The 26232-nt window shown below is 41.5% G+C and overlaps 1 protein-coding gene across 5 annotated transcripts in view; it reads left to right on the top strand.

Annotated features, from left to right (window-relative positions):
* SMURF1 (SMAD specific E3 ubiquitin protein ligase 1) overlaps positions 1–26232 on the top strand; it is a 45381-nt gene that overhangs the window by 523 nt on the left and 18626 nt on the right. For 4 of the 5 annotated variants that reach the window (XM_058849842.1, XM_058849841.1, XM_058849840.1 and 1 more), the window contains exons 2-3: positions 25634–25672; positions 26057–26165. In XM_058849842.1, the coding sequence (XP_058705825.1) occupies positions 25634–25672; positions 26057–26165 (148 nt within the window). Of the gene's footprint in view, positions 1–25563; positions 25673–26056; positions 26166–26232 lie in introns of those variants that run through there. The other variant, XM_058849838.1, reaches the window with a different exon arrangement.

Here is a 26232-nt window from a genome sequence, read left to right as displayed (position 1 = left end):
ATGCTTGAACCCCCCTTGGGGTGACATAAATTTGAGGAGGGCGGGGGTTTGTCACTGTCTCCCCCTCGTTTTCCAGCAGCTCAGGGCACGCTTCTCCTTCCTGGGGTCTTTCCTGCTCCTTTCCCTATGGAAGATGACACTCACCACCCCCTACAGCACCCTGACCCTAAATAAGGTCTCTTCTTCATTCTTCCCGATGGGGGGGTCCCTGCTGATAACTCTCCCCTGCATTCTGCCCATTTGTGGGGTCTCTTCTGCACCCTCCCAGTGTATGGGGGGGGGTCCCTGTGACACCCTGCCCCCCTCCCAGCCCCTTCCTGGGGTCTCTTCTGCACCTTCCCTGTCTGTGGGCATCCCTGGGACACCTTTTCCTCTTGCCAGCCCCTTCCCAGGGTTTCCCCTGTTCTTTCCCCATGGGGGTATCCCCGCACCCCCCATTCCACCCCTGCAGACCACCCTACCCCTTCAAGGGGTCTCCTCTCCACCTTTCCCAGAAAGATTCCCAGGGCCACCTCTCCCACAGACTGGCTTTCAGCAAAGCCTTTCATAATTTGCCTTACTTCACTTTAATTAACAATCCCCCCAATCTCCTGTGTGCCGAGGAGGATAACTCAGTTGCTAATGAGAAAATACCCATTTAGTTGCTTTTAGCTGGTTTGGTTTTTTTTTAGCGTGTTTTTTTTTAATTTTCCCTCCTTCCTCTCAACTTGTTCTCACATGCCACATTGTGGCATTCAACTTTGGAAGTTCCTGCCCGGTGCAGGAGGTGACAGCCAGAGCTGTGTCTGTCCTGCCTCCGTGCGAGGCCTCTGGAGGGTTCATGGATGGATAAACCAATTTATGTTGGACCCTGAAAGATCTGGATTAAGTCTTTTGGAAACTGCTCCGGTCGATGCCGAGCCTGCTTCTTTAATGAGAAGAGACACAGTTCCTGTTTGTATTGAGACTGCTGTGTGAATTATTAAAAAATAAGGTCCAATCCAGTCCTTCAAAGGCAACAAGTGGGTGCTTGGAGGTCACTTGGGCTGGAGAAGCCACAGTGCTGCTCTGGGTGACCGGAATTGAACCCTGGAGAGGGATCTTCTGTGTGTGGGTGCATAAAACATTGGCAAATAATGAGAAAACGGTGCTGGTGGAACTGCAGTTACAGGTTAACTTGCTCCTGGCACATAACACACTCAGAGGCAGATCATCAAAAAATAAAAATCCTGGTGTTCTTTTAATCCTTTGATTCTGCACTGCTTGTGCTTCAGAAGACCAAAGTTTGTGAGGATAATGTAAATCTGAAAATCCTTTTCTTGGATGGGAGAAGGCTGGAAATATTTTTAGGTTGTATGAATGATGTTTGATCTGAAATGAGTTTTGTGGTGATGTATACCAAATGTCAGCTCAGTCCTTAATGTGGCTTATTTTTATGCAAGTCAGTCAATAAAAATGTGAGTTAAGTAACTTAGGCCATGGTCATAGCCCTTCTGAGCTGGAGGAGATCATTTAAATAACAGAGAGAAGCTGTTGGGTTTAATTTTAAAGGCTGAATGCTGCAACAAAATGCTTTTTTACTTTGAGCATACACTGGTCTTCTCTCCGAGCTGAGAACATTTCCTGGAACAGCCTGAAGTTTCAGCTTATTGAGCAACTTGGTAGATTTATTTTTTATTACTCCCCATTTTTTAACTGTATTGAAGAAATCTCCTGCTTGCTCAAACACATCTTCTGTTTTTACAAGCAGGAAACCTGGGTGATGTGACAAAAATTGCTGTATTTAATCAACAAATAAATTGCTCTGGGAGAGGTTTAGCTCTGGAATCGTTGAGCAATGCCGAGTTCTTGGCTTGGCTGGGACTGGGGTGCTGACTTACCTGTTTCAAATAGCTGCAGCCAGCCTGGCTGTTGTTTTCTCATCTCCCTGGCTATTGGGAGATTTAAGCACATTTAAATCAAGACAGAGGACCTCGTTTGTTATGATTTACTACTTGCATTGTGTTTTCTGTGATTAGGCACCACTGAAGTTTTGCAGTACTGAAAATAGCAGTGTAAATACCACTTAGGATGTCTGTGAGCCTCACTGGGTGAATGGCAAGGGAACAGTGGTTGAATATCCTGCGATTTTTTTAAAGACAGAATTTTTTCCTCATCTGTTATAAAGGTATTTATGTTTAGCAGAGTGTTGGGGTTATTTATGTGAATATATCCAAAAGTTCTCAATCCTCTGATGATTACCAGAAGTGATCTCCCAGCTTATCCAGAATGATGTCAGTCCTCGCCTGATGCAAATTGCAATGAAGTAAAATGGCAAATAATGCACCCTGTGCAGAAATACTAAAAACCTCAATATAACAATGAGTTGCATGACAGGTTAGAATGACTTTGTGGCCTGTGGATCTCAAATATGCTAATCTCCTGTCATATCTCAGCTTCTCCTCTTGTTTCCACTAAAACCTTTACCCCAGCTGGTGATGCAAGAGCCAGAGATACTCTGGCCTTGTCCCTTGGAACAGTTTTAGGCAAAGTAAGAGAAAACTTCCTGTTAAATCTGTGGTCTCTTCCTATCTGTGCTGTCATCAGGGCAGCACAGCAGTGGTGGAATTGCCAACACAAGGATGGAAAAATAAAGTGATCCTGTGAGTGCATGTCCTTGCCAAATATGCTCGGGGTCTACTGGTTCAAGGAGGAGCACAATCCACAGGGCAGGGACCTTCAGAGAACACGTCCCATTTTATCCTTGTGCTTCTCTGAAACCTTTGTTTGCTGCTGCTCACTGGGGAAGTTCCAAAGGGTTCATCATCTCCAAGACTTACACACGTCTTGCTCACTCTAATATCACCCACAAGCACCGGTGAAAGCTGCAGTCTCATTGTGCTGGGTATGAGAGACTCCCTGCTCTGGGTAGCTTGTGGGCAAAGGTTGCGGATGGAACTGGAAAGGCCATGAAGAAATGGACTAAATATGGAACTTTAACAAAAAAGCTGCAAGTTTAGTCCTGGTTTCATTGGTTCTGGCTCTTTCAGCGGGGTCTCAGCTGAGGTGTTAAAAGCTGGCTGGCTTCTGGGGCCATTGTGGAACTGGGGAAAGTTCAACTTTATGCATCACTTCCTAGCTGGAGCAGGAGGGGGGAGGATCTCACATACACAGGCCGATGGCCGTGTTGAGGACTGATGGCAAAACAGTTTCTTTAACAGAGAAGCTGGAGTTGGTGTAACAGGAGGATCCAAATAATCCTCTCCAAGCACCTCACTTCACAGTGGTTCAGAGTCCTCAATTCCTCCTTGGAAACCTGGCCTGGGAAGGTTTGCTGCTCGTGGTGGCAGATTTGGAAGGCGGGTGTAGGTGAGAATCCTCCCAGGTGTGAGGGGTAAGAAAGTGCAATGTCAGAAGCATCAGGGAGGAGTGAGGAAGACAATGATGAAGCAGGTGGTTGCTGTGAGGTAACAAAGGAGCCAGAGGGGGTTTGTAGGTGACAAATTTTGATAAGGAAGGTGGTTGTGCTTAACAGTGGCAAAGAAAGGGGAAGAGGGAAGCAGTGACACAGACGAGTACCCTGCACACACTTCCAGCTCAGTGTAGTCAGCCAGTTCAGGGAAGCCCCAGCCGTGAAACCTGGCCAGTCGGTAGCTGGGTGGCTTTGGGACTTTCTGCACTTGTAATTTAAGGAATCCATAAAAGAATATGGTGACTTTAAGTAGAAGATAAAACATTATGTTGTCGTTAGAGCAATGTTCACTTAGGATTGTTGCAAAGGCTCAAAGGTGTCCCAAATGTCATGATGTTTTGTTCCTCTTTCATGGCTAATGTATCGATCAATGCAGCAGAGTTAACTGACTGATCAATAGCAACACTAATATTGGTGACCTGGACACTTTCCTGTCCTCTGTTCAGGAACAATGAATATCTGTGTAAGGATCTCTCAATCAGACATGGTAATTACATCATGGGCTGGCTGTAGTTTGATGGTTGGGCATCAGGACCATCGGTTCCAGGTGAAGAGCACTGGGGCAGGAAGGCAGGAAGATCTGGCTGCTCATCCCAGCCTCCCTGGCAGCTGGTATTTAATATTGAGCCAGTTTTGTGCCATGGGGGACACGGTGGGAAGCAGCAGTTGGGTAGCTCCAAATTTATTTCGTGTGGTAATCTGGGAGTGTGTCGAAACCCATGTCTCGTTATTTTCTTCTCGTAAGGATTTTCTCTTCCCCACGTCTGCTGGGAGCGGGGCCCCGGCTGTGATTGGAGCGCGGGGCTGGAGCTCGGTGCGGAGCTTGGCCGCAGATTTCCTGTGTGATGCTGAGCGAGGCACTTAATCTCCCTCTGCCTCCCTTCCCCATTTGCCTTGGGAAGCAGCAGCGTTTTCGTGAAGGTAAATTCGTGGCAGTTCAGAGCCCTGTGGATGGGAATGGCAAAGAGGCTCAGGGCATGTAACTCTGGGAACATTAAAGAAAATAAAATCTTGCTTTCACGGGAGGAAGTGGAGAGCACAGCCTTTGCAGTTGGCCAGCTGACATCTTTGGGATGCCAGAGCGGGAATCCAAAGAGAAGCCTTTTCCTCTGTGCAGGCTATGGGGAGCAAGTCTCCTTTTTTGCTTCTCCCAGTAAGTCAAAGCTGTGCCAGCACCATTGTCCTGGTGGAAGTAAATTAAATCACCAAAAGGAGTTTGTTTGAATATTCCCCTCAGGCAGGGAAAGTAAAAACAATAACTACTTTAATCCTGACTTGAAACTTTCTTTTGTCAAATTGAATGTCTTCATATAAAGAAATGTGATTTGGGATGTGGTTGTGCAGTTCATGATTTCTTTTTTGTTGCATACTGCCCACCAGTCTAAGAAGAGTTTTCTTATCCATTTCTTGAAACAGCTTTATCACATTTCTAAGATTTTGTAGCATCATCCTTTCTGTTTGTATTTCAAAATTAATCATCACCAGGGAAATACAAGCAATGTTGAATTTCTCAGTGAGGAGGTTGCTCTTATACCACGATTTTCTCTGTGCTGGGTAGAGGAACTTTACTGACAGCAGCTCTAAGGCTGCTAAAATTGCCACTGTAAATAAAGATCAGCCAGCCCCCTCAGTTGTTCCTGAGCTGGCTGGAGGTTTGCTTGAGGGGTCACAGAATAGAGAAGTACATCATGGAAATACCATCCATGTGTGTGGGTTTTGGAGGTTTACCTGGATTGCTGCCCACCTTGAAGCCAGTCCAGTTGCCATGCTTAGAGCTGGATTAATCTGTTTGGATTACTTGCTGCTATTTATGGTTCTTGAGTCAACTACTCACTGCCATGCTGGTTTGGGCTGTCTTGGTGGAGGCAGCAGGATAGAGCAGAATAGTTTGGATAAGATGTGGATAAATCAGTTGGTTGGGTGTGAAGTTTAGGTATGTACCCAGCACAGCAATTCATGTAAGACTTGAGTGGGGAGAAAACTAAAGAATCAAAAAGGCTGAAAGAGATGTTCCATCTGCCATCTTTTCCTCTAAGTTCAGAATGGAATCTTTTTTGTTGTTGTTATGTTTCTTTATTATTATTCCTCTGGAAATAGTCAAAATAGTCAAATAGCATTACTATGAGAAGGACTAAAGCCTGGAATATTACTGAAAGCTTTGGTGTTTTTCATGGAAGCAGATGCTGATTTATTCTTCCAGAGCAAAATAAACTGTTACTGCAAATGGTTTGTTCTTTCCTGTACTGACAGTTGTCAGGGCAGAGAGGAGTTAATGTGATCTTGAGTCTCAAGGTTGATAACCATTGTGTTGTGGATCTGCTCAGCTTTTAGGGAATGTCTTCACTGAGATTTTACTATGGTCCTTGATGCTTTGCCATCCCAGGGTACTTCTGTGAGGACAACACTACAGTTGAGCCACTTCAGCTTTTTTTTCACCTGGATATCATCTGACATTCTCTACCACGTCTGTTGGCAAGCTTGCAGTTAAGCCTGCGGGTAGCTGACATGGAGCACTTGTGCTATGGCTGGTGGTGAGGAGGCTGCTGCTCTGACATTGTGATGTTTCAGGTGCTTACAAATGAGTTCCTGCAATGCTGCTGCAGTAACTCAAGATGTTATCTCCTTCCTGGTCTGCTGACCCTCATTGCCAAAAATTTGTCACCTGCCGTGAGAAAGCTGGTGGAAGAAAACCTGTGCTCTCACTTCAGCTGCTTCTGTGCAAACTCAGCTTCCCTGTGTAAGTCTAGCTCTAGGATTTAGACTAAAGGGCTGAACATTGAAAAGCTCAGGTGTGTGCATGTCATTTGTTGGGAGTTTTTGGGAGAGAAAATCAGAAGAGACATTGGTGATTTCTTAAGCCACGCAGCAAGTGTGTATATATCAATTTATTTATATAAGTATTAATGTAATAAAAGAAGAAAGCTGCATGTGTGTTTGCTAAGTGAGGCAGTAGGTCAATTAGCATTAAGATGCTGCATGCTTTTAAACTTTGTTTCACATGTGTTTAAGGGGAAATTGAGTAATTTATGAGAGGGGATCCTTGGGGATATTTTACAGTTTTCCATGTCTGGGAAAGTAATAAAATATAATTGGAGAACATAGCAGAAATGATGAAACTTTGTCATACTCTCTTATGAACTGGCAGCTACATGGTGAATATTTGGGGTGTAGGATGATAAATCTGATGATGCTCTAGTTGAATTGGCAGAGTAAGCATCCATGCTGTTTCAGAAAGGATCTCTCCACAGGGCTGTAATAGCTTGATGCCTTCCTCTTCAGTAAGTCATTTTTGTCAAGTTAAAGGCCAAAATTCAAACTGGCTTGTTGTCAAGGACACTAAGCACAGCAGGCAAAAATCCCCAAGGCTACCCAATTCCCAGCATAGATAGATAAAGCTGGCAGAGCCTGCTTTACTCGTCTTCCCCTCCCCCGGAAAAATCCTCTTCCCTGGGTTTTTTTTGGAGGATATGGGCACTATTCCGCATACTAATACAATTTAACAGAAAGTATTTGAATGGAAGACTTGTTCATCTGTTTGTGGGTAAAACAATCCATTATTGTTTGGGAGTAATGGAAAAATAGTGCACAATCCCTTCAGTGATCTCGCCGTGCTGCAGGCAGCAGTTCCAGCTGTGCTCACCTCACCACAGCTGGAGGGAGTTGTCCTTGGCTCAGCAGCGGCTCCGGTGAGCAGCGGCCCTGCGCCTTGGCCGTTGTGTGATGGAGCAGTTCAAATGGGTTAAGCTCATAATCCTAAACCGTAAGAAACGATGGAAAATCCCGTGGAATTGGACTTTGTACCAGCTTTCCATTTTACACTTGGGGTCCTGATTCCTGAGGCTGTACAGCAGTTTAGGAACGAAGGGCAGTGTTAAACCACGCTATCGCCTTCAAGGATTATTGACCACTACACTGCCTGATGTACTCCAGGAGTGCTGAGTGTCCCTGAAGGTCCTCAACCACAACCTACCTGTGGTTGGTTTTTTTGAATGGTGGATATTTCTTTCCCAACTCATTATCAAGAAGGTCTGCTGAAGAAAATAAAATTTGTTTCTTTTTCTTTCATAGGTAACCTGCTGTTATCCTTCTCTTGCAGGAGTTTTTGCTTTCATAGGTAACCAGTAGCAGGAAAAGTAATGTTTTTGATAGGCTTCAATCTTTTTTCCTCAAGTTGATGAGATCTTTGTAGATACATTTCATTATTTGGAACAAAATGGCATTTTTGGATAAGTGAATTAGAAAAATGGCATTTTTGTTGACCTTTTAATAGGTTTACAGTTTTGTCTTCCTTAAATAGCTGCCGATTTCTGCTAATAATTAGACTAAAATAAAATGGTTATATATTTATCAATTTAAAGTTTCCATATCTTGTTTACGTCACAAAATAGCAAATTAAATTTGTATGTGTTAAATTCTAGGCTTCTAATTTATCTCCCTGATGTTTCCAGGACAATATTAAAAGTTCTCCCTTGTATTTTTCTCCTCAAAATAAAGGTTGAAACACTGAAGATAGTTGCCATTCTTACTTATACTGGAAAATAATTTATTTATTTTGGCAACTCCTCACATCAGTCCAGCCTTTCTTTTTTCATGGCCCTGACCTTTCTTCTTCACATGCCAGATTTGGTCTGTGTTGCACCCCCAAAGCCAACCGGACATTGCAGCAGAAAATTCAATCCCTGTGGTCAGTGTTTTCACATTCTTTAGTACATGAGGTGTATGACCTGAAAAGTTTATTGGAAAGGAAATGTCTTTAGAAATACATGTGCTCTGTTTTCCTGAAGAGCAAAAGGAAAAAAAAAAAACCAAACAGAACTCCAGACTGAAAATGAACTATATATGGATTGTACTGTTGCTTTAACACATTTTTTTTACTACAAAAGTACAGAATTTAGAAAATGAAGAATTTCAGTTTGATTCAGACTTGCAGTGATTGATGCATTTCCCAGGGAATCCTTGTTCTTTGTCCTTGCAGCTGATGTGTTTTGGTTCCTTTCCCATGTGCAGACATTTTTATAAGCATATGGGAACTTCATTTTAACTCAGAATTAAAATATCATATTTTACAAGTGTAAGTCTAATTAGCAGATACCTCATTGTTGCTCCTTTAATGTTAAAGGAAGAGAATCCATTACATTTGGTAAACTTTGGGTTTGCTGTTGAGTGGGTGAGCATAAGCTAAAGGTCTGATGTCAGCCTTTGAAAGAGAAATTGGGTGAATTTTCTGGGCTCTTGAAGTGATACTTACTTCAGTGCTTTATATTCCAAGGAATTCCAAGCAGTGTCTCTCATATCTCTTTCTTAAAAACATCTGCAGACAGGCAATGGCCACATTAAGTACTGCACTGGGTATGTTCATATCTCATGTGTCTGTAAATACCCTACTGAGCAGATCAGAGAGAGCAGAAATGGCTTAGTGAAAAAAAAAAAAATAATGCCTGAAATGTTGTGGCTTTTGGAATTGGCAGGGAGTTGCTGTGTATCTAATTTTTCATCTCCCAGCTATCCCTTACGTAAAGTGTTTTTATGCTGTGATCGGCTGATGCATTTAACCCAGCCCAGAAATTGTTTTTGAGTCAAAGTACTTCTGCTGAGGTCCCCCCTGCACAGATGAGTGGTGAAATAAGGTGAGATGAGGTTAAAAGGTAGAAGTGAAGTTAGGGAAGTCAGAAGATGCCAGAAAATGGTTCAGCTGTGAAACTCAGCATGGTCCATCAGCCTCTGAATGTTCTGGAGGCAGAGAAGGGCTTCAGTGCTGAACTCAGGCTTTAGTGACTTTATACAACTTGGTAATTGTGTGATATAACCAAGTTCTGTGATGTAACCACTCTCAGATTTAAATCTCTGTATCTTTTCCCAGAGATCCCTTCATTCATTCAATAATCCAACATTAAATTTGCCTCTGGAAAAGCCCAGGGTGTAGGAATAAGTGTCTGGCTCTTTATAAGAGTGACTTTTGCATATTGGGCAATAATTAACTAAAAATAGTATGCTATGTGTACAGCTAATGTGCCATAATGGGAACACCTACATCTTTTATTCCTTCTTTCCAAGAATTTTAGGGAATTTAATGTTAATAGACTTCTTTCAAGACATATTAATTAATGTGTCTGTGCTCATTTATTGAGCTCTATGTGAGACAGCCGGGCAGCCCGACACTGGCCTGCAACCCCTGGATCTGCTGAGGGTAATGGAATCAGCTCCAATAATTGTGCTGTCACCAGCCCTAGAAGGAGATTTTGGCAAACAGAAGAAACATGTAAATAGGTGCTTTTCTGTTGTTGTGTTCTTTAGTTTAAAATTAAATACCTCCTTGGAGTTCCAGGTCTGTCTGGTAACAAGATAAATAACTCTTCAGTATAACCCAGCAGCTTGGCTTGGACTTTGAGGCACAGTCATTTGTTTTATAATTTTTTTTTTTATTTGTGCAATCACAGAAGTAATTTGACTTGTTACAAATAATATTTTGATAAACTTCAATAGAAATTAGCAAACCAGCCATCAAATGAGCTTTACAGAAAGTTGCTTGGGAAAATGTGTTGTAAGTAGTCTGCAATTCAAGGCATTTCCTTTGCAGGATGCTTATCAAGTCTGCATGTGCTACTTCCAAATTGAACCAGAACGTAGATGAGAGCTATTTTTGATAGAAGGGGGGGGGGGGGGGAGAGAAAATAAAGCCCAGTTGGAAAGTAGTAACAGGTTTTTTTCTCATTGCCTTAGGATGTAAATCCTGTAAGTGTGCAGAGAGAAAACAGACTTTGAAACAGCCGAAGAAAACAGATTTATCTGTGATGTTTGAGATGATGCTGGTAGTGTAAACGTGATTGAAATAGTCATTGTAGGAGTGGTGAGTAAATATACCAGAAGCTTTTGGATAAATTGACTTCTCTTTGCTGCTCAATATGCCAAGTAAAGAGAAGATGTCCTGCTTGTTTCTGGGATGTTCCTTCCTCAGGGAGGCTGTATCAGGAGGAGCAGCTGCTGGTTTTAAGGATTGTCCTGCTCCCAGATGCCAATGTAGAGCTCTTCTTTTATGTCCTGGATGTGGTTGCTGGCCTCTTCTGAGCTCTTGGAATTAAGATGTTGCAAGACCGGTGGGGAAATGATCCAGCAAATATTTTTGTGAGGATTTCTTGTAGATTAATCAGTTTTTTAGCCTCTTGGTGTTTCACAAATCAGCAGTGAAACCTGGAATGTGGAAGCTGTCTACACTTTTCAGGATGAAGTGCTGCCTTATTTGACCATCAGGCTGATGGGCAAACTTACAGGACAAGCTTAATCTTTTTTTCCAGACTGAAAAATTACCAGGCTGAAGAGGGATCTCACCTGTCTTTCTCCTCTAATTAATTTTTGGCTTTTCATCTGACTTCAGTCAAATTTGATAAAGGTTGAGACATTAAGCATACCAGGGCTCAAGACTCATGGAGATGAGGAGCTTGGGAGAGCAAATCACCCTCCCATGGTCAGGCAGAGTGGTCCTGATCCCAACCCTGTGCACAGGATATGTGGAAGGAGCAACCTGGAAAAGTGAGAGAGGAGCTTTGAGGTAGGAAGGGGAGGGACAAACCTGAATTAAGTCGCACACCACCTATAGGTAAACCAGGATTAGTGAACTGCAGTGAGTGTTTGGGGGTTTTGTTGGCTCTTTTTCCCCCCAGAATTTAACATTCTCTGAGGCAAACATCCAGATGACTTTATCAGGCACCTGTAATAACACTCGCTATATGTTTGTTTGGATTTAGGGGTTTTGTTTTGCTTTTTCATCCAGCTGAAATTGTGCCTTAATTCCTGACACAAAGCTTCAGCTGCACCCTACAAGCACGTCGCTTCCAGCACCAGCCACTGCATCAACCTCCTACTGGCATTTTTTAATTAAAAGAACAGCACTATCACTTCAAATTAGTGCCACATAGCTTACTGGAGTAAGGAATGAAATGGTGTTTAAAGGTTTTTCTCTTGTGAAATTTTTTTTATTAATATTTGCTCTCTTTTGGGTTTATCTGTAGTTTGTCATTCAGTGCTTGGACAATATCTGATTCTGAGGTGTGCAACTCCTCTCAGTGATACGAATGCAAATAAAAGGCTGGCTTTTAATATCTCGGCTATTTGATAAACAAGAAGCACCTTCTTCATAAAAACAAAGCAACCAACATTATATTATTTTATGATACCCACAAAGCAAGTGTCAGCCTGTTTTTCAAGTGCATTCTCTGCATGGAGAAGGTAGTGAAGAAATAGATATTTCTGGGAGCTTCTGTGCCATGAACTGTGAAGAGCTGTTTTTGTAATCCTGTTCAGTGAAATTGTTAGGCCTCCGTTATACTAAATTACTGTGAGAGCAAGGAATATATCCAGGGGGAGGTAGCCCTAGTGAGAATTTTCCTCATACAGCATTTCATTTTGTCTGGAATATTAGCACTGTTAACCATCCATGCGAAATGTAACGTATTCAATCTATTTAATCAATTTAAAGTGGAAAGCAAACGTCTTAAGCATTGAGTGAACCAGCTGTGTCATGTGCTGGGTTTTTTAGATATTAAGTTCTGGGTTTTGGATGTACTAATATAGTAGCCTGATAAAAAACTTCCAGTTTAAGAGAACTTTCTCCATATTTTTTTTTTTTTGCAGGATCCTGCGACCGAGTGGTGTCACTTGCATAAAATCCTGTGTCTGAATATGCATTAAGGTTGTATAGGAAGAGGCATCATATTTTTTCCTTCAAGCTCCAGTTTATTTATGTAATACCTTTGATCAAGGTATCTCAGAGCAGTAGTGGGATTGTAATTTATTGATGTAATGGAGACTGACATTTTGTACAAGGAAAATGGCAAACAGGTGCTGTTGTCAGGCAAAGTGGTGAATGTATAATGTTGAAAAAATTGTGACCAAAGATCCTGGTCGGAATAATGCACTAAAACATTTTCACCCAGGTCCCAGTCTTTGTGACTGCAGATTCACTTGGGATTTGAAAGGGAGATTCCTCTAGCAAGTAGCTTGCAGGTTGTTCATAAAAATTGCTCATGGGAGGAAGGTCCACATATATTGTTGCTAAGCCACTGTTGAGAAACTGATTTTGCAATGAAAATGTTTATTTGTTTTGAAAGAAAAATCTGTGCTAGAATGCTACGCATGCTCTACTTATGTGTTTTCATTCTAAACTCTATTTTTATTTTGCTCTCTGCAGCCAGTCTGTAACTAAAACATTCCTAGTGTCCTTTGGCTGAAAATTCAGTCAAGGACTTTTTTGTCCTGCTTTCAAGAAGATGATTCCAGTCTTTCTTGAAGCTTCTCCAAAGGAAATTTCCTTCTCTAGTGGATAAGGTGACAACAAGGGAAGTCACTGCTTATGGTCCAAAGGCTTAGTGACATCCTCTTGTTGTTGTCATGTCCTGCCATGCTTAATCTGACAACAAATGGAAATATTTTAGCATAGCTACAATGGCACACAATAAGAGTTGGAGCCACTCAGTGATGTTAATTCTGCTTGAGTTCACACAGCTCACGAGCTGGCTGTTAGCAGAGTAATGCAGATAAATGTTTTGTGGGCACAGAGGAGAGGGGCTGTGTCCATGTCCATGGGCGACAGACCCCCCTCCTCACCTCCCCATCAATCGAAGGGTATTTGCCATCACAGATTGGATTTTCTTGCTCAACCAGGGATTGGCTCTGACCAGTGTGTTTGTTTTGTTGTTCATCCCTGGTGACTGTCAGTAGCACTTGGCTGAATAAACAGAGACTATTGATCAAATTTGAAGTCATTAGCTTGGCAGTTTAAATAGATGCTGGCCTATATGATTAGAACAAGGGAGTAACACATAGGCTGATACAGCTTTATTTGGAATAAAAGCCTTCTTTTCATAGAGTCCTGTTTGGTGCCATTCAGATCCCAGTTTTGTGCCTCCCTTAGGTCACACAAGAATGAGATATTTTGCTTAAAATACCTAAAGTGAAGAGGGTGGCTTTGCTTGTGGAAGAGAGCGATAACATGGATATAACAGGGATCTGCTGGACTTTGGTACTAATTGGAGATCAGCTTTGGAAGAAGGGGGTGCTACCATGAGGTTATTGGTTAACCACATCCAGCAAGGGCATGCCCTGGGAGGAATCCTGCTCCAGGCCCCCAGCTCCAAAGCAGCAGCAGTGTTTGATTGTCCATCTCGCTGCTGCTCAGCTGAGACACGGCTGTGAGATCTGGGTGTTTACACCCAAACACCACGGGTGATCAATTACTTCTGAAGGAAGTAGTTTGCTTTTAGTGGCTGCTGTCGTGCCGTGTGCCTGACAGCCTTCTCCATCATCTGAACATTTTGGATGGAGCATTTTGCTGAGGGAGTTCTGGAGTGCTCCAAGATCCTGTTCCAGAGGATGGGCAGTGCTGTGTGGATGCCCCAGCATGGAACAGCACTAATCTCCTTCCTGCCAGCCCGGTGCTCCTGAGTCACAGAGCTGCGTGTCCCTCGAGAGCGTGCACATTCAGCACCGGGATGCACACGGATTGACCCACATTTCCTCGGGCACAGCAGCAGTCACGTGCAGCTCATTGCCAGGAAATCAGATGAGAACTGATGTAACTCAGTTCATCCAGCGTTTGCATGGCCTGGGCCAAAGTGCTTTTAGGGATTTACCACTTGTGTGACTAATAGGTGATTAGGTGGATTTTAGGGAGTGTGTCTTTGTGCTTCTGGTAGACAAGACTTATCCTGTAGAATTGGCAGCACCAAAAAAAGTCTCTTACACATCATTCTCTCATTGTAGTTTTTAAATGGGACTGGTTATTAAATCAGATTTTCTTCCTCTATGTAAAAGCTTTCATACTAATTCCTTGGAAAGTTTGTTATTTAGGGATGTTTTCCCTGCTACAGCTGGACAGATGTCCTGTAGAAGAAAACAGTGATGCAGTCCTGGGGTTAATAAAAGAACAAAAGTAGGTGAATGAATGATAAAAATCTGGCTTCACAAAGCTATTAATACCTCTGTAATTGCGGTCTTTTTTTGGAACAAGCCTCGTTTCTGTCCCGTTCTCCTTCGCCTCTGCCACAGCTTCCTTATTCCTGCAGTCCCCCTCCTTCCCCAGTGCCAGCACTGTCACCTCCCCACGTCCCTCCCCAGGTTCAGCAGGGCTGGCACAAGGCCCAGGCTAATAAGCCCAGACGAGCTGATTCCCTGGCAGGTGTCCAGGTGGCTGCTCACCTTTTAGCATCGCTGCCCTCCACAAACACGGGTGTCTGGGACTGCCTTGGGTTTCTCATTTGTAAACAAGGAGAGTTGGAGCTGAGTTCTCTGAACAAATGAAAAAATAGACATAAAGACAATGGAGAACAATTTGTAGCCTCTTGGGTGGATGCTGGAAGGGATTATAAAGGGCTGAATAATCACAAAACAAGCTACTGGAGATTGAAAAAAATTCCAGGAGTTAAAAACAATATTGTAAAACAGCTAATGTACCTGATTCAAAATGAGAAAGAATGCCAAGAATTTAATTTGGGCAAACACAGTTTTTCTTCTTTCTTCCTGTTTTTAAACTTTGCACCTTTATTTTGTATAGGAAATTAAAGTAATTGTTCCATTTTGTAGCTCAGCACTTAATCAGCCTGAATTATTTTTTAAAATTTTACCTGGATGGTCAAGGTGTCATTTTTCCCGTATTTTTGCACAAGCTTCTTGAATCGTCTGGAATCTGATGGATATAATTTGAATATGAAATGGTAATGAAGACAAAAATAGATGTGTGCAAGAGCTGGTAACAAGGAAACCATCAAGAAGAGAAGTCAGTGGAATGTTTAATTCCATCTAGTGTGGGCAGTTTTTCCTCTACGACATTAAAAGCGTTTATACCTCAGTGCTAAGATCCAAGTTAGGATCAAGACTTCATTTATTATGGGCCATTAGGCTCTGCCACTTCTTTCCAGCACCAACTCCATCTTGATGATCCATATGTTTGTTATCCTCAGGTTGATAATGACAGCCCAGGGAGCTCTGGGAAGAAAGAAGTACTTGGGAATGAATTCCAGCTGGTTCAGTTTTTGGCTGGCCACTCTCTTAAGTAGCCTAGAACAGAATGAACTCATGGCTCTGGGCTTTTGTGCTCCCTTAACTCTTCACTGAACACGGACTTTCACTGCCCTGATTTTTAAGTCAGTGCTCGCTCTGGGTCAGTTCAGGAAGAGCTGCTCCATCTCATGCGTTTGTGACTGTCCTGACTGCAAAGCAAACAGCAGGTCTGAGAATAAGAAAGGCAAAAGCTGTAAGAGCATGAAAAAGTTTCTTTGGCAGCGAGGCTTATGGCTTTGAAAAGCTTTACATGACAAGACTTGAGGCTTTTTATGTTTCTATCCAAACATGCCAAAAAGCACTCAGCATACCTCAGTTAAAATCCAAGCATGGAAAAGAGCAAGATGGTGTGGAAATCAGGGAAAGTTTCTGAGGTATTTGCTAACCTGAGGTATGTGGTGGTAAAGCAGTGATATGGTGATGCCTTACTTGAAAGAAAAAATGCTTTTCATTTACTTGCAAAAAAATTTGGGGTATTGACTGTGCCTCTTGAAAAGTCATCCAGTACCTGCTGGAATTTGTCCTGGTAGCAGTTACTGAAGTTAGTAATGCCAGAGGAGGTGCATGGTAAGTGTTATTCTTTGCAATAGATTTTGGGCAATGACTTGTTACAAGATTTCCAGTTATTAAAGAAATGCAAAAGAGTCTGAGTTACACTGAAATAAGTTGGTCCCTGTTCTGAGGTTTCATCTTTCTTTGTACATGGTAGCGTGTAGGCCAAATTTTCCTGTGGAATTTCTGTACTGAAAATTCTTCATTCAGTGTTTCAGTATGAATGAAGAAATGTGGATTCTTGAACGTTGTGACCACAGTGGTCATCAGTGTTTTTATACTTTTATTTACGAGCTTCTAAAAATTACTCTGGCAAAATTTGTTGGTTTGTATTTTCAATGGTTTTAGAACAGGGATTTTTTTCCCTTTCATTTTGCTGGAAGTTAATCTCAACATCAGCATCTTCCTGGGTCATTGAAGTGATTCCTTTGCCAGCTTCCTGCTCTTGGTTCACAAGGAAGCTTCAAGTTTAACACTGAGTTGAGCAGTCCAGAGCCAAAGCTGTATATTGAGCACTAAGGCAATGTTCCATGTGGATTGTTTAACTACAGCTCCTTTACTGATACATTTAAGCCTCGTGGGATGAGCTAATAGTTTACATAGTTTACAACTTACACATAAGACCATTCATTTTTCTGAATAACAATGTTCTTGCTTTTGGGCAATCTACTAAGCACTTGATGAAAACCAGACATTAATTTTGTACTGTTTATTAAAATACCCCAATTGGAAACTTTTGTTCCTGTAAAGTTGATTTTATACCTTATTTAATTGCAGTAAGATATCAAAGAAGTCAAATACTGGTTTTGTCTGGAAAAACAAATCTCAGTTTTAAATTGAGATTGAGAATGTGTTAAATTACATTTTTTTCCTCTTTTACGATAGTACTTAACATTCAAATTACTTTGTTGAAATACTGACACTACCTGTATGTGAAGGAATGTAAATACCAGCCACTCTTCGGAGATACAAAACATATGTTTTATGTTTTAAACTGAGAAATCTGCTTTGTTTTATCTTGGAAGTTGTAGACCTTTTGCTGTTTGACAAAAATTCAGTGTTTCTATTGAACTGTTGCTTGGCTGTATCTACTCAAATTTTGCCAAGATTTTTCTGTACCAAGGTTTCTTCTTTCACAGGTTTCACGTGTTCTGCAGCAGCAGGTCAGACTCCCTTCTGCTTTCTGCATAACAAGCAGCTCTTCTGAGGCAAGGCAATATTTATATATTGAGCTGGAGATAGTACTGGCTTAGAAACTACAAAACTGTGTGTTGTGTTCCTGATATTTCAAAAGCATTTTGCTCCATGGACAGGACCCCAAGGCTGGGTCTGGTTTAACTGGTGTGAATCTTCTAATTGTAGTGCTCAGTTAAGCACCCACAAATGTGTTGCTTCTGGTTTTGGTCTCTTGTTCTGCACTTTCTCCTCCTTTATAAAGCAGCAGAGAGCAGTTGTGCAGGTTTTCCTTACGGAATTAGGAAATGAATGGCTTGTAAAAGCTCGAAGTCCATTAATTGGATGGTGTTTTGTGGGAGAAAAAAAGCTGCTGTTAATATAGAAGCATACTGGTAACTTGAATCTCACAAACTGCTTATAAAATGTGCAGTTGTAGTAGTGGTCTGGGTAGCCCCAGAGAGAATATCTGGGAAGAGGAAGAATCTAAATTTCTGTGTTTTATAATGAACATAATATTTATTGTGAAAGCCTTTTATGTACTGAATTAGTAAGAAATGATCAGCTGCACAGGAGAGTCCTTCTAGGCTTCTTTTTGGTAATGAAAAGAAGGTGTTCAAGGCTTTATACGTTGAACTTATGAAAGTGAAGCTCAGAGACACCTTAAATGAAACACACCTCCCTGAAATGCTGACTGAGCACAGGCACTGTTCTCCACTACAGGAGTGTCAACCATTTCATACCTAATTTATGCCTCAGCAGTATCTAAAACATTCAGAGTTTTTTTCTATATTTCATTTTTACTTTATTGTTGCTCACCTCACATTTTCCAGAGAAACAAATTCATATATCTGAACATTTGGACAGGATTTCTAGAAAGGAGCTTTTGTTACTGGGACTCGAGGATTAGGGCCGGGTTTGAGCTCGATCCCCAGCTCTGCCTGGGACCTGTTGTGAACAGTGCTGGGATGAGAACAGGGTCCTGTTCGGTGCTGACACTTCTAGGGATTTGAAAAAGATGCTTTTGAAAGCTCAGTGATATTAAAAGTACAAAATATTTTTGGCGATCTTAGTAAAATTCACTTTGGAATCCGAGTTATGAGTGCATGTGGGTGGAGGAACATGGTTTTCATGCTTCAGGAATTTTTTTCCAGATGCTTTTGTGGTGCTTGGGTAACTATAAAAGCAAAGTATTGAGATTTCAGCATGGATTTATTCCTTAGTTTTAATGCAATTTAAAAGAATTGAGGCACATAGTTTCCTGGTGTGTTTTTAGCTTTATTTTGGTGATGATGTTGCACAGCTCATGTTGTGTCTGATACAAAGTGTGAGCACAAGAATGTGCAAGGTGTGCAATTAAGTCTGTCTGGATAGACACCACTTGCTTGGAAATACAAATTATTCAATGCAAATGCATGTGCTTAGAGATACAAAAGATTGAATAAGGGAAGAATTCCAGAGCTGTGTTGATCCCAGTAACTGTGACTTGCACAGTGAAATATGGAGTAAATGAAAAGTCCATTTTGTATTTCCAGCAGGATTTTTATAATTGAAATTGTTTTGTTTAGCTCTCAGCTAAGAGGTTGTATTTACCCTGAGAACAACATATTATTCTGTGTGGTCTTAACAGCAATTTTGAGGTTTTTGCAGATATTCTTGTATCTTACTAGTGTATACAGAGGCTGGTACTGTACCTGAAGCCTGAGTGTATCCTTTGTTTTCAGAGAATCGGGAGACTGTTTGTGGATACTTCAACAAAGCAAAATCATGACTGAATTTGGGAAATCTCTCCTTACAAAATTATGGTCCCGCTTGGATGTGGTCCTGGGAGTTGTATTGGTGGGGGTGGAGGACTGAGTTTTAGAAACCACACAGTGGGTATAAATTACATTATGTTCTGTTAACATATTTCCTGGTAAAGCTGTGTAATGGATGGGGTGTTCTTGGGAATGGCTGTAAAATGGTGATGGTAATAACTGACTTGGCTCTTAAATTCCAGTTCTCACGGAAACTGGTTGTGCCTTGGACATGTTTAGAGACAGTCAGCAAAGAGAACGTGGAAGGGATGTGAGGGAAGACAGAGCTTCAAGGGCATCTTTCTGACAGAGGAGGTGTCACCAGTTAGGGTCTCACTCTTGCCCCAGCATCTCTGGCTGTATTTCCTACATCTGAGCAACCACTTCAGGGCCAAGAAGCACAGTTAGCTTGAAGGTGGTGAAACAGCAGTCTACAAAAGGTTTGCCCTAAAAAATAAACTTTAAAAGAAAAAGCACCCGTGGAAGTACAATTTGAGTGGCGCATGGGACACATAAACCCCATGGGCAGCTTCTGCTGTCAGAGCTGAGGATGTGTCTGTGAGACTCAAGCATTTGGGGATACTCAGGGTAAATGTCTGTCTAGGAAATGGGGAGAGTATGACAAGGCTCTTGGCCTGGATTAGAGGGAGGCATTGCAAAGTCATAAGAAGACTCAGGCAATAGCTGGGATTTAATGAAAGATTTAATCTGAGAGGTAACCTTTATCTCAGGTATTTGTTAGGGGTGAGCAGAGGGGGAAGAAGAGAGGGAAAATTTGGTATGAAGAATAATTGATAAGCTTATTCCAATCTCTGATTTGTGTGCCTTTCTCAGATTCTGTACATCAGCATTAATTCACCTTCCTATTGGTCTCCCTTTTTCATCCCTGCAAAGTTCTTCAGCTGATTCCATAACTATTCAGTGTTTCTCCAAGTTTTACATCTCAGTCAGTTAATTTTTAAACTTGCTTTACTGGTCTTGTGCTGCACACAGTCTCAGTTAACAGGAAATTAAATAAGTCTTGTTCTTCCAATAGCCCTGTTCTGGATTTTTCAATGATTTATATTATTGAGGGCTAAGTCAGCCCTTTTGCTGGTTGTATGTGAAGAATTATTGTTGGAGAATTTTTCAGTCTGAGTAATTGTTAGGAATGGAGATGAAGCTCTTGTGTTTTGTCAACTTGGTTTTGTTTGCAGTAGGAGAACTGCCTCTCATTCGTGACTGCTTTCTGCTCAGGTAGGATGGAATTTTTATTCCTGGCTAAGTAGATACTTTAATGACATGTTAATGGACTAATAAAAATGGCTTTTTCTGGGTGTGTGGTTTTTTGAAGATCTCTTCAAAGTTGTCTAGTGTTTGCAACTGGCTACATGAAGCCAAGTTCCAGCCCACGAGGAGATCATGCCTTGAAAAGAGGCTTTGATTTTTACTGCAGCCTACACAAAAGGGCCACAAAAAGGGTTCGTGTATCAACTCTAGTGACTCTTTGAGAATTGAGGGTTTTATAATGAAGCCTTGCTTTAATCTGGTAGTCAAGGTCTGGTTTAACATGCGTTCAGGCAGAGCTTTCCAGTGTCAGGGCATGAATGCAGGGTCTGAAGTCAGAGGGGTCTCAGGGGTTTTTGGTTGGATTGTGTCTCAGATTGCAAATCTCATTGGCACCACAATGCTGAGGTCGTTAGTGAAGGCCACTCAGGGTGCATGTCAGGATGAAATTAGTTCCATACAGCTAATTGGCTTATTTGGCAAATGTAAGGGAAGGCTGTGGGTTTGTTTATCTCTTCATGCTCGCAGGCGCTGCAGCGGTTCGGGTTCGGTTACTGAGAAGTTAAAGCAGTCTGGATTTATGCATTTCAGTCTCAAGCAGACAAAGAGAAAGACCAAAAGTATTCCTAAAGCAAACAAAAAAATGTCTAGAATAGAAACCTTGGCCTTTGTGGTGACAATTTAAAGTGCAATTTGTGAATAAAACGGTGTATTTCAGTTCAGTGATGTGGCTAGCCTTAGAGAAACAGCATTTTTACACACTTCAGCCATCTTTCCTTTCCCATAAAACCATTTTTTGTACCCCACCACATATAAATGATTGTCATCCTTAAAAAAAACAGACATGTAAAACCTTCACGGATTGTCTGGTAGTAGAAATAAAACCAGACCTTTTCTGCAATGAAGTCTCATTTAAGGTTATGTGCAGAGAACACAACTGTAAGCAGAGTCATTCCTCAGGGCAGTTCAGAAGAGGTGGCTTGTGGTATTCAGAGTATTTTCCACAAAATCCACGGAACTGTTTGGGCGAGACATGATTTCACATAAGAGGTTCAGCAAAGATTTTAATTGTGGGCCATGAGCTGTGGGGTGTTGGAGCAGCATGTGGTAAATAGCTGATGTTTGCTTTTTTTTCTTCTTTTTTGGGGGAGGATTTTTTCCACTTCATGTACATTATTTTTGCCATGCAGCCTTCCCAAGACTTTTTCAGAATGGTGGGATTTCTGCTGTGGAAACCAGGCTGTGAGCTGGCACACACAGGGGGCTGTCCTCCAACACAGGCTACCAAGTTCACAAGTCAAAACCTACGCAGACTTTGAAGCATTAGCAGAGATATTTCCATTACTTAGATACCTCAAATTTTACTTGCTTTGCAGCCTTTTTCATTTTCCAGTTGTGTGCAGTAACTTTAGTTTAATTTTATGTCAAGATCTTTATTACTTTCTGTTCCAAAGCCTCATTGTTCTTCTTTGCTTCTATCTTAGAACAAACCAACCAGCCTGTGGTGCTTGTAATGATTGTGCTGCATATCTCTGTGATTAAAGATGGTCTATACAGAAGGAAATATTAAGTGAAGTCCTTTCCACGCCATCAGCCTGCTGGCCTGTGTTTATCTTCTGTCACAAAGTAAAACGAATGTATCCTGGAATCTGGCTGCCTGTTTGTACAAGCATAAATAATTAACCTGGAATATCCAAGGGAAGGCCAGAGATGGCTGAAAGGGATGTTTGCCAGCATAGTTCATTGTGACTTCCCCCACCCACCTTTTCTGAGGAAGATGTGGACATACTGCTGGTTTGTCTTGTCTTGTCTCCAAAATTAACTTGGATACTAAATTGAAGGCCGTGGTTAGCTCAGATCATATCCACATGTAAAGGTCCTTAATTTGAGCATGGAGGCTCCTACCTTTAACTTGCAAAGTGTGAATGAATGCAGTCCCAGGTGCACATTTGCCTGCTGTTTTGCATTGGTAGAGGCTGGGCCTATGGAATATTTTCATCACTTGCATTATTTACTTTACTTTTTCCCCCCAGGAAACCGTGTCGTTTGTACATTGTACAGCTGGAAACACTTGTAACATCTTAGCAGTGTGCAATGGGATGGGGTGTGTTGGGAGTTGGACTCTGTGATCCTTATGGGTCCCTTCCAGAGACATTCTGTGGTGTATGGAATAACTCTGGTGCTGATGCAGTCAGGCTCTGTTTACCTGGGAATGTTTGAAATGGTTCCTCTCCCAGATGTTTTTCTGTGCCTCTCTGCAAGTGCTGCCCTTGCTGCAGGATGGTGTCTGATGCAATTCTCAGCTGGGTTGTTCAGACACTGGTGCCACTCCGTGCTCTCCTCACTGTACCAGTCCTGCTCCTGCAGCACCTCCTGAACCACAGCAGATGATTCATTTCTGTTTGGAGGCAGGGTGGACAACCAGGACCTGGCAGAGGAATCTCTCAGCTCGCTCAGGTTACACCCCCAGGGTGAATACTGACTTTGTCTAAGGCTCGTCCTCTCTTCACCTCCTGCCAAATATGCTTTCACACTAGCACTTCACCCAGCTGGCTAATTTGGCCTTTGAAATTATCTCAATAATGTCGGATACTTAAAAAAACATTCCCATCCCTTTATAAATATTATAATCTAGATGTAAAGACATTGTTTCAGTGTTGCTTGGGATCTGTTGTATTAAAAAAAGAAGTTCTTCAGAGCTGTGCAACAATCAGGAGTGGAGCATAAACAAATCCTGTGTCAGGCTGAAACAAGTTGGTTGACTTTGAGGAGGCAGAACGTAAATACCCAAGTCAGGAGAATTAGTACTTTTCGTAATGTTGCAACAAATACAGGGAGATCACTCCTGCTGACAAGCCCAGAGCCTTTCTTGTTTAAAAGAAATAAAAACTAAAGGAAAAAACACTTTGGAAAATGGGCAAAGAGGGGATTTGGGCAAGGCCTGGGCAAAGAGCTTAGATCCTGTCTCATCTCCTAAACCCCCTCTGAAGCAGGGATAAAATTAATAACTTTTTAAGCCTTTGTAGTTAAACCTACCCAAGTCCATGAATTTGGGGCTTGAAGTAGCAGCCATCAGGTCCTCTCCTGTTGGAGAGATGTGTTTAAGAAGGAAATGTGGCACAGTCCCAGCTTTGCACAGCAGGGAGGGGCTGGCTGCTCTGCTGCTGGCATGATTTTGCATCCAAGTCTCCCGTTGCTGACCTTTGCCACCTGTTTTTTTACTGGAATTTAGAAATCTGTGGCTTTTAAGTGATACAGCTCTTGCAAATATTTTTTGCTCTAGTGGGTTTAACATGCAAATAGTGGAACAGAGCCAATGGTCCATCTCGGGCAGCCTGATTCTGAAGATTGCTCCATAAAGGTTTATTTCAGCTATTAGCTTTTGTGCCAATATTTTTCTTACAAGAAAGAGTAATAATTTTTGCAACCGAAAATTGAGGGTTTCACAGGCTACGAGTGGAAAATTGGCAGCTGTGCTCATCTACTGTAGACTGAAAGGCTGGGGCAGAGGGAACAGAGTTAAATGAAAAATATAATTTTTCAATAATAGCTTTAGAAATTTATGCAGCTATTTTGAAAGCACACCTGAAATATAGAATAAAGGTAATAATTACATGGACAGACCATATGCAGAAAGTTACAGATGTCATCCTTCTCCAGCTCAATAAATTATTCTTAAAACTGAGGATGGCAAAGTAAAGTTATTTGATTTTTAAAATCTCACAAGAACTTCAGGATTGCTTTTGGCTGGTACTAGCATGCTCAAGTTCTGATTTGTACTTAGTCTCTCTTTCTTGAGAAGTTTTTCCTCAGAAACACTCACGACAGGAAAAGGAAATTAAAAGTTGCTCTGTCGTGCTTCCACAGAGCAGCGGATGGTAATTCTCTAATCCTTTGTTTCAAATTGAATTGCCATACTCCTGCACACTTCTCTTTTTGGTCAGTTGTTTTAAAAAAGTACAAGAGAATCTTTCTCTGTTTATACAGTTTGCCAGTGTAAGAAATAAGTAATTTGTAATCCATTCTAAAAATACTTTCCTAGTGTGCCTGCTTTAATTATTACTAAGAGAGAGGATTTGCGTTGTTTGTTTTTTTCATGAGCTTCTGGGTCAAATAGTGGATTTCTTTGGTCTGTTTGCTTGACACGTGAGGCAGTTTTTTCTCTGCTGCCTGTGTTACATAGGGAATTATTCTGTGGAGCTGAGAGGTGGAATTCTAGTAGAAGTATATAAAAATAAATAAATAAAGTATTTGTTCCTTTGCACCTTCCCTTTCCCCAGCATAGAATTACAGTGAGACTGAGGGTAAGTCAGGAAGAAAGGGAGATGGAGATGAGAAGGGGAAATGGTCCATACCTGGGGAATTGGCCATTGATTATCTTCTGAGCTTTCATTCTCATGCTGAAAGATTTTTTTTCCCACTGGGGAAAGAGACTCCCTCAGCAGTAATTAGGTCTTTTATAGTTACCTTCCTTTCTTGGATCTTAGTTTGAGATAAGTTAGAGCTCTAATATTTTCCTCTTTGGCTCTGGAGTTGTTTTTCCTGGCCTGTTAGAAGAGTTTAATGGATACTAAACAACTTGGATTGCTGAGATCCTACTGAGCAGTCCTTATGGAAAAGCAAAATGAGACTTGTAGCTGGTAATAGGCCTGGTAGAAATGGAGATTGATGGGAGTTTCCTGATCTAATTTTTTCTTAAACTGCTGTGCTGGTGAGTGGAATTGGAGAGAGGGAAACGATGTCTCATTTGTGGCCCTTTCAAAGGAAAACATCTTAATGCAGATTTTTTTTCAGTGTATTTATTTTTCTTCTGAATGAGGCCCTGTCATACTTATCCCCAAGCCTTTGTGTATTTACAGATTGCTTCTTCTGTTGCAGAATTCCTGCCATGCTTTGTCTCCCCATGTATTCACACTTTGTGTGCAAGGAGCAGGAGGTTTCACTTGCATTTGATGGGACTTAGTGAAAAGGTCTCTTCCATGAATCCCAGAATCCAGAATTCTGTTCTTTGTTCTGAAAATGTTTAGCCCTGTTCTAAAATGGATGGGTTCTGAAACATCAACAAAAATCTGATTTAGCATTTGTGTAAACATGAAGTAAAGAAAATTAGGAGGTTTTAATGCAAAGGGATGTTAATTAAATCTTCTGTGTGTTATAACAATAGAATTAAAGTAGCAAATATAAAGCCAAATTTATATGTAAATATTCCAATCCCAGATAAAGAAAACAATGCTTACAGTTAATATTTAGGTGGGGTTTTTTTATGAATTATTATCAGGTATTATTTTAGCTGATATGATTACCAGAAAGCTTTTTTTTTTTTTAACGGTTTTAAGATTTCTTTATCTCCTTTTTTGTTTTGCAGTATTATGTGCCAAGAATCTCGCAAAGAAAGATTTCTTCAGTAAGTATGTCCTAATTGTGTAGCTTTCTGCTCTGGATTAATCAGATTTATTTGGAGATGGTGCATTACTGTGGAGGCTCATCTGTGTGTCGCTTGCACTGCATTACTACAGGAGTACACGTTACTCTGGGTTGTAGATTGCGTGGACTTCAGGGTTGGAAACACTGAGGGCTCACAAATTCCAGCTGAAAGTCTGAGTGATGGAACCACAGGCAGCTGCTGCTCACAGCTCTGTGCTGGGGGGTACCAAGAGCCTCCACCTCAAACACAGGATTTACTAAAATACTTTTAGGATAATGACAGCTGCCCTTTCTTGATGGGGAACTTCTAATGGAAGCAGCAAAGCAAAGGACTGTGTTTAACAGCACCTTTTCCTTTCCACAGGACTTCCTGACCCATTTGCTAAAATAGTTGTGGATGGGTCAGGTCAGTGCCATTCCACTGACACTGTGAAGAACACGTTGGACCCCAAATGGAATCAGCATTACGATCTGTGAGTTGGTTGTAAGGTCATAAGTAAACAGTATTCCAGAGATTTGTCTAGTGAATAAATAGTGCAG

The sequence above is a fragment of the Poecile atricapillus genome, chromosome 14 (assembly GCF_030490865.1).
Source record: "Poecile atricapillus isolate bPoeAtr1 chromosome 14, bPoeAtr1.hap1, whole genome shotgun sequence".
In the NCBI taxonomy this organism is placed as follows: domain Eukaryota; kingdom Metazoa; phylum Chordata; class Aves; order Passeriformes; family Paridae; genus Poecile; species Poecile atricapillus.
Note: the sequence above shows the minus strand (reverse complement) of the source record. Positions and strands in the feature narration are given on the sequence as shown.